The sequence below is a fragment of the Aquila chrysaetos genome, chromosome 4 (genome assembly GCF_900496995.4).
Source record: "Aquila chrysaetos chrysaetos chromosome 4, bAquChr1.4, whole genome shotgun sequence".
NCBI lineage: Eukaryota > Metazoa > Chordata > Aves > Accipitriformes > Accipitridae > Aquila > Aquila chrysaetos.
Genome location: NC_044007.1, coordinates 47,759,242 through 47,777,406, shown reverse-complemented (window position 1 = coordinate 47,777,406; position 18,165 = coordinate 47,759,242). Strand labels below are relative to the sequence as shown.

The following is an 18,165-nucleotide window of genomic DNA, read 5'->3' as shown; positions in this document are numbered from 1 at the left end:
AAAACCCAATGGCTCCACGAGGAAAAGTTACCAACATCTAGAAAATGTCAGCAGGAGAGGATGTCCTCTTCTCATCCACCTCATATCTGTAGCAGTAAGAAGAAAACACTCATCTCCTCCCAAGAACATGCCTTTGCTTTCCCTGTGCAGAAGAAGGTAGTATGCTTTTTATGGGCATAGCCCCTCTATTCAGCAATGTACATCCCCCCCTCTCAATAAGTGCACCTTTCTCAGTGCAAAGAAGCTTACAAAGTCATGACAAAACACTTCATGTTACCAAAGCATTATTTCACCCATCATCAAGGCAATCCTTTTCTGGGGCTGAACAAAGCAGCTTCTTAGGAGCCCAAGGCAAACCTACTTCATTAGTTAGAGAGGTTACTATGACCACTTAAAATTATGCAAAAAAAAAAAAAAAAAAAGGCCATTTGCCTTTTACATTAGTATTTGTAAAAATTGGCTTCTAATTTTGAGTAATTATATACATAGGGAAGAAAGTTCTCAGGATTTAGGGAAGGATGAACACACTTTCTTCTTCTTGAATGTTCATGTCATTGTAATGCATATATATAGCACAGCACCTAGAAAAATCATTACTTTGACACTCCTCCAGAATTGATTTTCTGTTGCAGTTGTAATTTGCTTATTAGCAAAAAACCTAAGAAGAAAATACAGCTTCTTTTTATAGGAACTGTATGTAATCAACACATTTTTTCCTTTTGGCATAATTCCTAAATACTTTCTTTATGTGATAATGGTAGAAATATTTTGTTTTAATAGTTGGACTTGTTATTTGTTTAAGAAAATGAAGAGTTATCAAAAAGGAAATTAGATTAAGTTGCCTCTGTAATCCTCGAATTGATATTGTGAATAGAATTTCTCTTCTTCATACACATAACACTGCCGAATGGCACAGAGGACTGTCCGAAATTCTAAACATTGCCATCACTAATTTCCACCACAAGCCAGGTATATGTATTGTAAAGCTGATTATAAGCTCCTATAGAATAGCAACATACTCATAACCATTTTCTTCATAAACAAGATTTTAAAAAGCCAAACAAATGATTATATAGCACTGCTGATGAAACTAGATCCTGTTGGTATTGCATTGCTATTACGCTATATTTTACTATGTTTATTTTATTGTATTCAAATTGAGAAGGAAAAAAGCAATATATGCCAATTCATTTGCAATTTTCTTTGCTTCCAGACTACATCATTGAGATGCATGATAATATCATCCATACTATGTCCAGAAGAGGTAAACTGTTGAGTGGGAAATCTGTTTCACAAATATTACCAAGAACTATTAAATTCTGAGACTGTAGAAGACAGATATTCTTACATCCAAAGAAATAAATGTTCAGATGATAATCTAACATAGATATACTTTTCTGTCAAAAGGCTGGAAGAGAGTATGCCCAAATTCTGCATTCAGAAAAAAATACTTTAAATTCCTTCTATAATCCACTCCTTTTAAGAAAACATTTCAATACTCACAGCATTGTCTCTGCTATCATATCAACAGAATGTAATTGACACTCACTTGGTGAAGAAAGATAGGCAATAATTTCTTCTACTTTTTATGTTTTAAATCTCCAACTTGTTCTCCAAATATGTTTTTCCCTAAGAATATATGACTTAAAACCAGTTTTGTTCTTCAAATATAGAAGAGCTATGCAGTTAACAAGAATATTTTTGAAGGGATTTTCTTATTTATATTTGTCAGGAACAAACTGAAAACACTGAATTTTAAAATTAGAGATTAACTGAGATGGTATATGAGGAAATGAGCAATGGATGAAGATATGGCCATAAGACATAAAATGGATTGATAAAAGTAAAGTAGTAGCAAATAATCTGAATTTCACATCTAATGTATTTATTTGAAGACTTCTACACTGTACTTTTAGAAAATGGACTAAAATATCAATATATCAAGACCCGGTTCCTGCATAAATTACCTGAGTTAATAAAGGTTCTTACCTGAAATTGTTGATGTGAACTTAAGGTTGTGACGGTGTGCTCCCCTGCCTCGCCAAAACTGACCTTTATTTCCCATAAAGCTGCTCAAGTGGCAACCACCAGTGGCAGCTGTAATGGATGCATCTGGTCATGATGGCTGCATTTGGCTCAAAGTGGACTTGGGGGTGACAGATAACAACACAATAGACAAGGGCTAATTTGAACAATGCACCCACCTAACCATGGTGCTGGTCAATGTCTGACTCAAGGCAAATTTGGAAGAAACTAACATCTGTAGGTGGTATGTAAGTATGACTATAAGTCAATTATCTTACTCCATAAATAGTGGACAGCCCAGGGCCCACTGAGCTCTCCTGCATGGCAGCAGGCTGCGTGCCAGGATCTCCCCTTGAGTACGGGTGCCTCTCAAGGTTACTCCTCGAGATTGAGAGATTCCTTGCTGCAACAGATTCTCAGTAAGTAAGTAATAACATGCTAAACTTTGAAACCCTAACTAAGTTGTATAAAGGGTTGACTGTGCACATATAATTCTTTAGACATAAACTGTTGACCCAGTCTGGGACTAAGTCTGGATCCACTGCATCTAAACTGTCCTCTGAGAAGGAGTTTAGAAAGCAACAGGGTCCATTCTGAACCTTGTGACTCAACAGGAGGGTCTCCCTGAGAGTTTTTTCTGACCCTGTCATCTATGTAGTAAATATCAAGGGAACCTTCCCATCAAATCTTGTTAAACCACTGCCACATTTACTATCAAACTTTGTTAAATTGCTGTTTTATATCAATAAACATACTGCTACTTCTCTCTTATGAGTGAAGTGCATCACTCCATCCATGACAAAGGTCTGATGACTTGAATGCATATTACTTTTCAGAAATATCGACATGAAAGACAAGAAAACAATAACCTGTCTAAAATATCTGAACAATATTTTTAATTGATTATAGTTGGCACTGATAGGCTTGTATTTTGAGAGCTATATATAAATACAAAGAAAAGAAACAGAAAAGACTTTTTCTGTAAATTGGAATTACATTTCCACAAGAAAGTTTTACAACATCACTTGACTCAGGTTCCACAGCACTGTTAAATTAAAAAAGAATAATTAAAAAAAAATATTTTTAAATGTAACTAATTAGTCAATAAAACATTACACCTGGCCACTATACCTCCATCATGGAAGTTCATTAAACTAGATTTTACCTCTTTTCTTTTTCATTTGACTGTTTTCTAAATTAAAGGCTTATAGAGTCTGACTGTAGATGTTGTGAAACTCACAAGTTCCAGAAAAAGTGTTTTATGGAGAAGTTATACATAATGCTAAGGTATATTTTAATTACTGCATAATACATACCAAAAAAGTACGTTTCAGGTGCAAAAGTGGAATTCATAAATAATAAATTTTGAATACCTTATATGAACTGCTCTGTAAAACTAAAAAAAACCCAACACCACAGCAAGCAAGCAAAAAAAATGAAAATATGAAAAGTGTGGAATAGCCAAGAAGAAAATAAGAATTCAGGTGATAGGTATTACTAGCAAGTATTCTATTGCTATTACGTAGCTACATTGATCAAATGAATTTTAGAGATGAGATAAATGAATTGAATGAGTGATATTAGCGCTTTACCTGCTGATGATCTCTAACGGCAGCTTCCACCCTGATTCTATTGTCATAGAGCTCTGTAAGTTCTTCTTTACTGTTTAAGTAGTAGTTCTGAAAGATTTGATATTCTTGAGCTAACCACAGATTTTCTTTAACGATTTGCTCCAGAGCAGCCTAAAGAGAAAAGTAATTGATTACACTTACTGCAAAATACCTTTCTAAAAAATAAAATCATAGGTCACTTCCACAATTTCCCCGACTCATTCACTTATGAACATCTGCAAAATATAGATTACAAGATTATGATCTCAGTGAAACAAATGGCAAAACTGCAAATTAATTTCAAGTGGTTAGGAATTTGCTGAATATATTTACACCAAAGTAAATGTTATTAATAAATGATTTGTGCAGAAAATGATGTTGTAAATAGTTACAGTAGAAACTACTAAAAAGACCACATCCTTTACCTTACTATATAAGAACTTTCTGCATAGAAATTATCTTGTCTTAATTGCCAGAGAACACATCAAATTCTTCACCCACATTTTAATTTTCCAAACTCTCTTTTTCCAACTAATTTGCAAAACTAACACAATGCAATACTTATGTATTTTCTTAATAATTCTAATGCTTCCAATTTGATTAACTTGATTTAAAAGACTGATTTAATGTTTGAGTCTCACAGTTTGCTACTAGGTGAAGTTGAAGTTGTTTGGAATGTATGCTTCTGCAATAAGAAAAATTTCCATTCCTTTAAATCTGATTTTGACTGAACTTCCTGTGATTGTAATGCATGATCTTGCAAGAGTCACGTAAAATTCTGAAGTATTTTATCTCTGATTTAATTTATTTTTAAATTGATTTTTGACAAAGAATTCTGTTTCAGTTTTCATTATTTTTCCATTAAAAAGCACTTAGGGAAGGGGAGCCCAGGTAGATTTTTACCCATAGAGTTAGTTGAATATTGAAATTTCAGACACTTCTGACACTCAGAATTTCTTTTAATTTCATAACTATAAAACAGGATGGTTGATTTACACATTTCAAAATATTTCTTCAAATACATTTTAAATGTACATCTTTAAAAATACATTTTTAAAACATCATGGCCAGTGATGACAGTGCTACCCAGTAGAGAGGAGAGATGCCCCAAAAAAACCCAACAAGCAAGCCTGAAACTTATTAAATTTACGTATGTTGCTGCCAGTTGCATTTGAGGGGTATTTCTGTTAAAACCGCATGCACGTTATAAAGTGGAGTGGAGGAGAGTTTACAATTATGAGAGCGTGTAGATGCCTCGGCCAACTAATTAAGCCCAAATGGCCATGTGATGAGTGGCTGCCCTAATCTAAGGCAATATTTTAAAGTCTTCTAATGCAAAAGTTATAGTCTAAAAGCTTTTAAAGGTAGGTGAGTCTGCTTAAGAGGCTAGTTTATACAAGAGGACTATCTGGAATCCCATGTGCAGAACCATGTGTACCCTTGCGGAAAAGCAGAGCTAGCAGAACAGCTAGAGCAGTTGGAGCAAATGTCGCCATCGTCTGCTCCCTGGATGGAGCCTGTCAATCCAGCAGGAGCGAGGGCAGCCCTCTGGCTTGACAGTCTGAAACTGTGAGTGAAATGTTACCACAGGAGGTGGGGAGCAACCACCTGTCCTAGTAGTTTCCTTACCAAAATCCAAAGAAAGGAATTGTAAATAATTTTGATTTTATTTTTGAGAGAAGAATATTACATACTATTGTGTTTACCTCCCTGCTGCTCTTCTCCCATTCAACAGAATACTGTTTAAGTCAAAAGATGCACATCTGAGGCAGAAAAAACATATTTTGAGCATAAAGGAATTTAGATTAATTTTCCCACGTTCAAGCCACCATTTATATGTGAATCCTAAAAGAATCAGACCCTGTTGCTGCTAGTCAAGCTCTCTTTGGAAGGGCAACATAAATACATATTGGGAACTTTTCTGAAACAGCAAACGTTTTAGCCATATATTACAGCAACCCATCTGCCCAGAACCCAGGAGGGCTAGGGAACGTTGGTAAAATTCAAACCCTGCTTTAGTATCTCCTGTGTCTCTAAAAAAAAGTCTTGTGAATTAGTGGACTAATAAAGTCTAAGTTCTTCTGGGGTCACAGTGCATAATGTTGAAGAATCCATATGTTTTCTGAATCTGCTCCCAAGTGGGTAATTTAGTGTCTCACCTTTTAAAGACAAAACTATCCAAGGGAAATAGCAGCATGCCTGAACAGGTTCCTAGCCATCCCTTGGAGCTACTTCAATTTTGGGAGTTCCCAAGACAGTTAGCATATTAACAATGATTTTACTCCTTTTTCTATGCAATGTCTCAATCAAGTTATATCCATTTTTGTATCTGTACTTACACATAACTTCTGAAAACTTTGACTAGAAGCTAGCTGTGTTTATGCAACTAAATCTAAAAATTCTTCCTGTACAGAACTGTCACTCTCTACATCACTAAAATATTAAAATGCTATGTGTCTTTCAGAAATCTCAAAATAATAAAAAGAAAGATGTCAAATTTAGTGAAGAAGATGTGATTATCTCCTTTACTAATCTTTCGGTAGAGGTAAAACGTGTTTTTCAGGCTGATACCTTCCTTAACATACAATGCTTGATGTTAATATATTAACATCCAATACCTGCAAACAAGTAATGCTTTCAGCATCGCAGTACTTTCACATATGTTAGGAATATGGGAAAATGACAGAAAAGTTTGCTTGTAGAATATGAACATCAATATAGTAATTTTCACCGATATAGATACCTGTCTACAAAACAAGTGAAGTCCTACTATTTTGTATAATTTGAAATGGTCCAGACATTTTGACAAAGAATAACATACCAAAGAAAAGACAGTAGCCTTCTCCATATCTTATAAGACTCAGTGGCTATGTCTATATGACCAGTTATACTAGCTGCCCTGTCCCCAAAATTGCTTTATTGCATAGCTTATGTCAGCTGAGACAGATAAAGTGAAATGGTCCTTTTTCTTTAATTCACTCCTCTGAGAAATGAGCTGAGGTTCAGAAAGTAAAGAGCATACATCCTTTAAATACCTGACTGTCACTCATTGACATTTCTACAGAGGATTTCCCAGAATGTAGGCAAGGAAAAAAAAGTCGTTAAGAGCATTCTATCTTTATGAAAGAGAGGAATGGTCAAACTGTGACCAAACTTGGCATGCCAGAATATACACTACACCTCTTTCTCCTGTTCTAGGAAAACATGGATATGAATCTCAAAACTGATTGCAAGATATTTAAATAGACAATCCTGATATTTGTTTTATCCCTGGCACTCAAACTTATGAATTTGTAGACTTGTGAACTAATAAAAAACAAAATTCATGCTCTTGTTCTTTTGCTCCTCAGCAAAACTTGAAATCAGAGACTTCTGGTACATCAGCCTTTGTCTACAGGTACGTTTGATGACTTCAAACATTCTGTAAATGACGTCCAAAATATGGAAAGAAATTTTCTACATTTTTACATTCAAATGAAGTTACTTTCTTCAGTGGAAAAAAAAAAAAGTATAATTCAGGGGAATTTCTTGAAGGCTCTTACCTGAAATGAAACTTGAGTCACAGAGTAGAGAAATCAAATGAAACTAGCAAAGGCCATATTAAAAAACAAACCAAAGAAGATATTTCTTTGCACTATGTGTAGTTAAGGTGCATGGATTCTTGTGAATATCAAAAACTTACAAAGATTTAAAAAAGACATAGAATTTCTAGGAGGAAATATCCACTGAGGTTTAATAAATAATAAAAAATATTGGGGCTCAAGAGACTGGAAAGCTGGCTGATTATTCTGGGGAAGTATTAGAGCATGCTTGTTCTGTTGTAATGCTCTACCTGGACATCAGGTATCAGAAGTGAAATACCAGGCTAGAGGAAATTTCCACTTGATTCAGCACATATGCTTTTTTGTCTTTATGTTCTCTTATTCAGCACAGGCAGCTTAGGAAGCATCTCTTTTCCTGGAACAGCAACACTTTTTTGTGTGTTTGCTGAACACATTTGAAGTGCAGTTCCTGTCTGCTATAATACAAATTCATACTGAGATAATAAAATTTATGGAAGCAAGAAAAAAATATAAACACCAAAAGCTCTCCTCAAAACTATCAACAAATCATTAGCTCAATGGCTGCTGAACTAGGCAATAGGAAAGCAGATGCAAAGCCATGCCACACAATTATGAATTATCAGTCCATTACCTCAAGCCACACAGAATTTCTTGTAATGACTAAACTGCAGTCCTTTTGGGCTGCAAACAGAGATCACCACTAACCTAGCTGTGACTGTTACAGACAAGCAAGGGATACTTGGTGTCTGAAAATGTGTTTCATGTTATTCTTCCATCCTTTTATGTACACTAATACCAATCACTTTGTGTTGCAGGTGATCCAAGAATTATTTTATGGTTCCATGTTTGTGTGACAAAAGAATTGTAGAGACAAATCTTAGAATCAATGATTTTGTCCATATAATGATATACCTATAAACATGATACAAATCCCTGTAGTTTACAGGATCAGTTGTCATTTTGAATGGTCACTCTGACAGCAGTGTTTTATTTGAAAGATAAGAACAATTGATTTTGACAATCAGGTGCATCAGCACAATAAACTAATTATTAAAGGATCTATATTAATTGGTTATACTACTTAAACTTGATGTTGTGAGGAAAGAAATTGGTTCCCCAGGTAGGAATGACTGTTTCTTTTGTAGGCATAAAGTAACCTGTTCAAAATATGAACAGCAAAGTAAGAAATAACTTATCTTAAAATTACTATGTTCATGTGCATCTGATCCTCCCACTCCACAGAGCTTCCCCAGAGGAGTTTAGCAATGTTTTTCCAGTAATGTCTGTTACACATCATATGTGTCCCTTCCCAGGGCATAAAGAGCATGGTGATGCCAAGTGCCACAAAGTCATCGTAATACAGTTGACAAGTCCCCCAGCTACAGAAATGAAAGTTACTGTAAAGCAAGCATGAGGTGTTAGGGTTTTTTTCCTGTCTGAGGACTGATTGATGCAACTGATGCATATTACCAAATAGTTTGGGCTCTACAAGTCACAGAAGCTACAACGTAATTTGAGCTGATGTAATCACTGATTCACTGTCCTTACTTGGGATCTTCTGTTGATGCTGCCACCAGCATTTGATGGTTGGTAATTTATGCACCAAGGATCACGCAGCTACTCAGTAAATCTCTAGAACTGCAAACCTTTTAAGGTACACAGTGGAAACAGCTGAGCCCTGCTTGAACAAGCTCTAACATGAGTCAGGGGATTTACGTTGATATTATATACTGATCTAATACAGATTTTGATGGTCTCTGAGCTGAAACAGGTCTTCCCCTGTATCTGCAGCCAAAGGAAAAAAAAAAAACCACATACCCTGGAGTTACTGAAACTCTTGATCTGAAAGACAATATCTTTTTACATCCATGGCATGAATTTTTGCTTTATTATGTTTGGGAGGAATTTTAGAAAATGCACACTTAAATATATACACAGACTGACAGAGGGAAGTGAGAGGTCATATTTTTGAATAATTTGCTAGAGACTATTTGGAACAAATTAATTACTCTTTCAGTAGGAATATGGTGTAAACCGTTTTTTGACAGATCACATTTTTCTTATCTGCAAACTAAAGTAACAATAACTACAAGTAGCCTTTCACTGATAATACAGCACTCCAAATGGCAGTTCCAACAGTTTTGAAAAAAACAAGTTTAATTCTTATAAGGACTCAAGTGGAGAATTATGGGGAATAAAACCAGATATGCATTAAATGTTTGGGAGAAAATTTCTGTGGATGGCAAGTTATACAAGTAATAAGTGCTGCTAAAATAATAATGAAAGAAAATGCTACCAAAATAATAAAGCTACTAAAATAATATCAGCAAATATAAGCACAGACCTGTCTGCTTTAACATTACAAGTATTCCAAAGTAAGTAGTATATAACACTTTTGGGGTCACAATTCTTCATGTCAGCCAAATCTGAAAAGTATTTTTGTTTTTTCATATACCATCTTTTCTATGTATGGAATATTCTTGACCTCTCCGAAGTTATTTTTGGCACATGAATTAAATTGTATTGACACTAAAAAGAGACCGTGGTTGTAGAATAAGATCTGAATGCTCTAAGATTATTTTATGTTGAGGTACCCTTTATCCATGATCCATGATTATATTGGTGCCGAAGATCCAAAAAAAATAAAAGGATGCAAAAATTTGAAGTACTAGAAATATTTAAGTTTATCCTGCTTCAAACTTCTTTAGAGCCCCAGAAATGAAGGAAAGGTATATGTTGGAGGAATCAAAGGATTTACCAGTCTAAAGGCCTGAACTGGTAAAACAGGGACCAGCTGCAAGGCCAGGAAACAGTCCATTCTTCAGGGTATGCAGTGACACTGATTTTTCAGATGTGAAAGAAAAAAAAAGTATCTAGTTGGGGTCTTTCCCATGAAGGTGTTTACCTCCAAATTGTAAAGCAGAGAATCAGAAGCATGTGTGCAGTATACCTTATGATGACCTGCTACTACTGACAGAATTTTGGGGACTCAACTTGTGATCAAAACACCTATAAAAGAATCATAAATGGCTCTGGCTAAATAGCAGTGTATTAAATTGATGACTCTTAAAGAAAGATTTGAACAAACCTCACAACCGATTAAGCATTTTTAGTCCTATCTTTATCTGCAGTCAAGAAACCTTGATTACAGGGAGGAAACTTTTGCTCTGTGGAGTCCAACATCTTCGAAATTCAAGAAATGGCTGTTCTGGAATTATTCTTCTAATGGTTTCAATGAAACTCCAGAGATTTTTGCATACGCTCCAGTATCAGGTCTGTCAATAGCTACATTTAAAGAAGTTCTGAACTAGAAGAACTAGTTGTCTTTCAGAACATAAAGACTTAAGTATCTCTCTCATGTCTATCAAAAGTTTGAAATGTTTGTTCCTGCCCTGCTGAATAGAAATGTACCTTAATAGTGCTGCTTGACAATTAACTAATTTTGTTATGCATAAGAGACAAATACATTCTTCTAATTGAAAGAATCAACGATGGGAGAACTTTGTCTAGGGCTAAAATGTTGTCTCTACTTCAATTTTGTGATCAGTCATGATCACAAATGTTCAGAAGGAGAAAAGCAATATTCAAGATCTTCAGAAAGCGACCAGATATTTTCTGTTTTCATGTTGCAAAACCAGAATTTGGCACTGCTTATACATGTTAAGCATATATACCTTATGTATAGGCAAATTCAAGAGACATGCAGGAGACTGGAAAGTTCCTAAGTCTTGAACCAATACGAGATCAATCTCAAGGTCTTGGTAATTCTCTTCAATAGCTCCTGAAAAACATGTAAAATTGTTTTGGGAAGCACACTGAAGAATTGACAGCATGTAAGAAGATAAAGAAAATGAACTGATGAAGACAGATCTTCATGACATCTGGTGCCACGACTGTGTTAGGGCTCAGTAGTGATTTGCTGGCAGCAACTTGGATATGTCACTTAAGTAAGTCACAGTCCTTTTCTTTCTTGATATCATGGAAACAGATGGGTATCAAAGCACTGAACTGGAAGTACAAGCATGACGCCTTCAGGTAGTAGGGGTCACTGACTCCACCAGCGGTGTCAGGAATACAGCTTCAGAAGGCATAAGAGCAAATTAGTGACTCCACAGAAGTGAAAAATAAAGAAGTATTAAAGCAAGCAGAACATAAGTGAAAGTTCAAAGACAAAAAGAAACTGAATAAATAACACTGCTGTTGCAGAAAACGTGAATGACAACAGACTATGAAACAAAAAGGAAGAGCGCACACATGTTGGATTTGATGTTAACTGTGGAAAAGCGTAACTCTAAGAGTTTTTATTACAAGTTAGTTGGAAACAATTGTTATGATATACAGTGCCAGTAAATCAGAGATGGATTGAAGAGGATCTCATCAGATCCATTGGTTCTGAATGCTAATGGAAGAAAACATTAATCATTCAAAGACCAAAAAAGATAAAAAGTAAATTCTTTAGAGCTATAGAGTTGGTAGCAAAATGCCTCTATATCACAAAAGTTGCTTACATTTTTTTTTAAAAATACATTTGCTTTAAAACCAACATTTGTATTTATTGAGAATAATGTGGAAACAAGAAATATAAAAATGTTCCTTCGAAGTGTGTTATATACTCTAAAACTTCAACACTGAATTCACGTTCATTGTTGCAGATTTTTCCATACAGAAAGTTTTTATTTCAGGAAAAGTAAAAGCTATCAATCTATAAATATAATGGAATGCAGGTCAGTATCAAAACTCAGGTTAAAGTTGATAAAAATATAGAAAAGATTTTGAAATGACATAGATTTAAGAACTTCTGCATCCTCCATACCTTAAGTTTATACGCTTTGTCTGAAAAGAAAAAAAACCAAACCAGTTTACGATTTCATTATTGGTTTCTGCATAACATAGTTTTAGACTGTTAAACACAAACTTATTTTCCTATTATTGCATCATTAATTTTTCTTCTCTACCATCACAGTTTGATTATATATACCTGTCAATATTTTTAGAGCTTATTATGAGAGAGAACTTCTCTTGCAATGCTATTCTGGAAAAGATGAAACTGCATGGGAATGTCCATTTATTTATTTCATTATGACCAGTTAAAGATTTATAAAGACTCTCCATTTTCTTATATATTTAGGGATGGACAATTCTGCATAACTAGGGGAAAAGGCCAATTACTGACAGTAAGGTCATTAGATACACACTTTCTTTTTGTCATTACGAAGACTAATATTTTTTGCATTAATGGCACTATGCAGAGTAGATGAAGCAAACAAATAATAAACCTCCTTATTCAGATGCTAATGCAAACCCAAATGTTCTTTCAATTGTACAGCTGTAAAAATTAAAGTGAGAAAGGTATCAAAAAACTAAACAGTAATATTCAACACAGTATCTATTACCTACACATACCTCCCATATGACTACAGTGCCTCTGAAGTGACAGAAAGGTGCAAATAAAGAGATTCATTGAATAATTGTGCCAATTTTTTATTAAAATCTTTGGAAATTTAAAATCTTTAGTTGCTTCATTAAATGAAATGTGGAAAATACACTGGATTTTACAGAAAAATATATTTTATCTTCACAAACACTATAGCCAACCATAAAAATATTAGCATTCAATTCTGGCTTTGCAAATTCATCCATTTTAATTTCCACACAGTTAGAGGGATCAGCTTTGAGACTTTGCATCCAGAAGTTTTTATAATTCTTTGAAAAATTAATACCACTAATCCCTTGATGGTAATCAACATTGATATTTTGTTCTAAACTAATGTTCTAAATGAAATTTTGTAGAAATGTATTTTGGCTAATCTCAGTTATGTACTTTGGTCCACTGACAAGCCATTTAGCTTCGGTGAACTTCTCTGTAGTCATAATGCACATGACTGACACCCAGTGGTCTTCTTGGCTGAAAGTTTTTTGACCACTGCATTTTTTTGTAGTCATGTCCATTCAAACATCCATAGTAAAAGTTCAGTTTCTAGATTTTTATTTATGAAATTCCCCCAGGACCTCCTGTATGGGTATGTAGTTTGATCCTAATCATTGTTTCTCATGGAATTCTGAAATCCAGTAACTGATGTTGGAGAACTGTTGACCTATTTGCTTTGAATATTTCCATAGGCAATATTGAGATAATTAAGAAGATTAGACTTAATTTTGCTTTTTAAAGCACTTACTGAAATATTTATAATGAATAAACTTCCTTAAAAGATATTTTTTATTTTTTCCAATGAAGAAAACCTCACTTTCATTTCAAGAGGGAGCAGAAAAAAAAATCTGTTCTCCCTACCTTATTTTTTCCAGATGTTTTAAATAACAGAGAATGCATCTCTGCTCCTCTCTACTCCAATTAGAATAAACTGTTTTAAAATTTTGAAAAAGGCAGTTCAGAAAACTTTCACCAAACAAAACTAAATATATAATGAAAAATTGAACAAAACCTAATTTTTTTGTAATGGTCAGTTTAAAAGTAATTACTTTTTGTGTCAACTCTATCACCTTTCTCAATAAACACCTCAGAAGTATCCTGTATCCTTAAATATTAAGTAAGTTAAATTTTAAACATCGAATGTATTACGACTATAACAGAATAGAATACCAGAACTTCAGCTATTTAGTTAGAACAGGTCTCCATTCCAGGTAAAATAGATCAATAAGAGCATAGTTCAGCTCTCTGTCAATGCAATATTGTGGTTTTCTGTACAATTATGTTTGCACCTCAGGCTCTCTCTACCATATTAAAATCTTACTAACCGGGAACCTGAGAGATTACCTTATTACCTCATTTCCCTATCCTACAGAGAGTCCTTGGCAGAAATTCCTTGTTTATGAAACAGAGAGATTAGGAGTTTTCCTTTCAGTTATCCTCTTTAGGATGAAATCTAAGATCTGTCTTTTTATGCAAACCTTCACAGTCTAAAACCTGCAACATAAATGTTTTGATGGCCCCAACATATAACCAGCAGAAATGATGCCGTACATGCAAATCAGATCAATCGCATAAAGACAGCAAGATGTGCAGAGTGCCAAGAAACAAGACGTGAGATGGTTGGGAATCCAAAAAAGAAGAATCCAACAGGTTTTGAGTTGAGCCCTGTATGCTGGAGACTCTGCCTGCCTTCAGTGTAAGAATTCTGAGGCCAGTGTAGAGGGGTTAACTTCTAGAAATAAACTGAAGATATAAAGCCACAACTAATGTCCTTAAAAGTATCTGCACATGCAGTACAATGCTAAACAAAAAGTATCAAGGATTCCCTACTTGCAAACATCAAACCTGAGGTAGAACATGGTCAAGCTGCATGAGAAGTAATCTTCCAAAACACTTTTATCATTGGCTACTAAATGTAAAGACGATATTTACTGGAGAAAAAAGAGCCAAGAAATACCAACATCAGAGAAGAAACACTAGGACGCAGAAGATTATAACAACTTCTGCTGGGTGTTCATGGTATAGCATATGTCACCATTTAAATAAAGCCTCAGAGAAGCCAAACTTCAGATCATAAATGGTCTCATAAAATCTAGTGCAGTAACTGTGTAAAATGAAAATATAATAATAGTTTATGTAAATTGCAACATTTTATGCAACCTATTTACATGGGATTGTTAAAGAATTAATAGTGAGGCTTCTTTATTAAACACTCATTTTAAAAAACTGGTAATGCTCAGAAAAGAAATATACTTTCCCACATAATGGTAAAAGTATATTCACTGGAACTTTTCAAATCAGAATAACATTTTACAGTAACTCTTATAAACAAACAAGGACAACTATGGCAAATATTTTGAACTGAGTGTAGCTATTTTTCCTCATTAGAATTTTACAGAATCCTACCAGCTCAACAGATGTGTGAAATCTGACATTTTCTGCATAAAACAGGTAACATGGATTTTTAATATATCTTCTAAGCAAGTAACTATAACATGCATACAGACACATAGTCTTTTTATGGTTTTATCCATTTACTTATTTCACCAAACAGTAATTCAGAAAGTATTTAAATAATGAGATATATTTTATTATTGTTTCTACAAATAATGTATATTATAATTTTAAATATATTATATTTATAATATATTATAGAAAGCATTCATATAGTAAATAACCTGTTCAAACTAATTGTCATTGGACTTTGGGATATATTTAGATGAAATGATGATATAACAGTAATTCTAAAGAAAGCTATTTTTTCTGATACCAAAGTCCCTGCTTTTCTGCAGCTGTTTTGGTTTTTAGCACTGCTTGTTCATTTCAGAACTGTCGTTTTCTATAGTAATGGTACAGCAGTTGTACTTGTTCTACATAAAAACGGTAACCCAGTCTAATTTGCTCATTCTTGTAGTTTCAAATGTAGTTAACACAACTGAAGTCACAGGCATGGCCACTGAGAAAGAAACTACATTCTCATGTTTTGGATAAGCCAAAATTGAGTGTTACGAATGTCAACATAAAAGCACAAACCAGCATGTTCTACAAATAATCTCAGAAACAAAACCAGGATAAAAAAAAGGCAACTATCAGCAAGTAAAGCTTTTTGAGAAATACCTTCTAAATGTACTTTCACCCTTGTCCGTGTATAGATGCGCTGTCACTTAAGACTAAAGAAGATTTCTCTCTCAATATCACAAGAACATGGTCAGCACATAAATGGGCAAAGCAAAGGGAGCTACACACAATGTCATTTCCTCCTCTGCTACAGAATCCCAACCAAAAAAAGGAGATTGTTCAAGGATAGGAAAGGAGGGATATAAGGATGAGAATAATTTATATGTGGATTACAAAACCTGAAGAACTTCAGTGATCAGAAAGTGGTACCTTTTTCTATCTTTGAGTGATGTACATATTCGTAATGTGAATGCTCCAAGCAGTAAGTTCCCATATCCACAATCATCACAGGAGCAGTTGCTGAGTTCTTGAAGCAAATAGAATCACTCTATCACATGCTGCATTAGCTTTGAGTCTTCCTCGCTATTACTGCAGTGGTTGATAAGAATATAGATAAAGCTTCAGGAGACATTAAGAATGGAGGCATTTTTTTAGCAAAGCCACTGATACAGCTTCAGCTCTGATGGGTGCATTCCAGTGACAGCAAAAGGCTGTATTTGGGTGGTTTCACAAGACACTTAGATGTATTTCACATTCAGTTTATGTATTCATGCAGAGGCGGCCATGTCCACATCAGTAATTAATAGGAACCATTTTGTGCACCATCTTAAGAATTTAGTTTTCCTAGTACAAGAGCAAAGAATTCCCTAGATGTCAAAGTGGAAAACACTCTCTGTTTACAGGTCTGACATATGGAAAAGTAAGTAGAAATATTGACTCTGTGAATAAAGTGAAAGTCAGGAAGCAAGAAAAAGTGTAGGATGGCTACCTTCTATCTGGAAAGAACATCATCTGTGGTAGATGAGTCATAAAGGTCTGAAGCGTTTATCCCCTCACTCCTCATCAGGGAACTGTCACACATGACTCTACTTCAGCAGGAGCTAGACTTCGCTGACCTTGGAAGAACTATTTCTTCTACATGCCAGGGGGAAAAGATTTTACTTCCATGTTCTGTAGTACTGTAATAAAAATGAGGATAGCCATTCATACTGTACCTAAGTATGAGTGCTTTCATCTGTGGGTTCACGGACAAGATAGTCATATTAGTCTCAGTTCCTCCAGCTATCAAAACAGAAAGCTTTTCCTTTGTCCCTCAGTCAGGATAGTTGAAGCAATCTCTGTTTCACAGTGGATCAGGACCGGAGCAAGATCTGCTTCTTTGGCCTCTTTACAAACCCAATATGCTTTACCAAGACTCTGACCCATCTGGTTGCTCCTCTTGGACATTAGGTGCTCCTGTTCTCTCTGGACAAAAGGCTGATAATCAAAATATTAGACTGCTCAGTACTACAGTGTAGTTCTTTCAAAATCTGTTTTTAATGGTGAATGGTCAAAATCTCATGTCACCTCCCCCCCCCCAAGTAAGAGAGGAGATCTCAGTACAGTACATTACATTATCTATAATAACTGGTGGGTGATAGATTTCTGATATTTGACCACCTAACAACTGATGCCAGAGGATACAGGCACTGAGCATCTCTGTTGCTCATAGAATGATAATCATTACCAGAATTGAAACAAGATATGATACACTTTGTGTAATGTACCACTAAGGAGTCAATATTTGGTAGCCATGACAGGTGAGGAGGTCAGGTAAGATAAAATGTAAGAAAAAAGGGATCTTGGGCATGAAATTAAAACTTTGTCTTCTGTTATGACAGATCACTATATTTTTTCGTATTCAGAACAAGTGTTACAATCTTTAATACTAATAACTGAAATACAATGTATTTGATGAGATACTTTACATGATAACACAGTACAGACTGTACAAACAACCAAAGTGCTAAAAAATCTAATGGATATACTACATTTTTTATGACTGTTGTCTGCAGACAACACTTTTAGACACATGGGTTACTATGTGCTTATCTTAGAGAACATAATTTCTACTATGCTATTACTGTGCAAATCTATAAGACAAATGTGTTATGTTATATATTTGTATCATATCAAAACAATGACATGGCAAAAATTTAATAAAAAAATTATAACCTATTTGTTCATTGTTTTCAGTACAGCTAAGGAGTTGTCTAAAGGCTTATTCCTCACATGTCATTCAAAGTCCACTAATTTATTCTAGTGCTCTCCATACTACCTAATGAAGATGATACACTCATCTTTTCTATTTTCAAACTCTTTCTTGCTGTTATCTCATCTTTTAATGTAACCATTGAAAATACACCCATTGGTTTTGCTCTACAATTCAGATTGAACTTGCATTCAATCATTTCAGTTTATTTTATGTGATCTTCAGAGAAAGGACAGCAATTATTTGTAATTCACGGAGTATATTGTCTTTGAAAATCTATACACTTGGGGGATCATTACATGTCTGGATCTTATGAGGAACACTTAATGT

At 34.6% G+C, this 18,165-nt stretch overlaps 1 protein-coding gene across 2 annotated transcripts in view; it reads right to left on the bottom strand.

Moving 5' to 3' along the window:
- CCDC178 (coiled-coil domain containing 178) overlaps positions 1-18,165 on the bottom strand; it is a 183,130-nt gene that overhangs the window by 58,990 nt on the left and 105,975 nt on the right. The window contains exon 10 of one of the 2 annotated variants that reach the window (XM_030012769.1): positions 3,618-3,767. In XM_030012769.1, coding sequence (XP_029868629.1) covers positions 3,618-3,767 — 150 coding nt within the window. Of the gene's footprint in view, positions 1-3,617; positions 3,768-18,165 lie in introns of those variants that run through there. The other variant, XR_003923168.1, reaches the window with a different exon arrangement.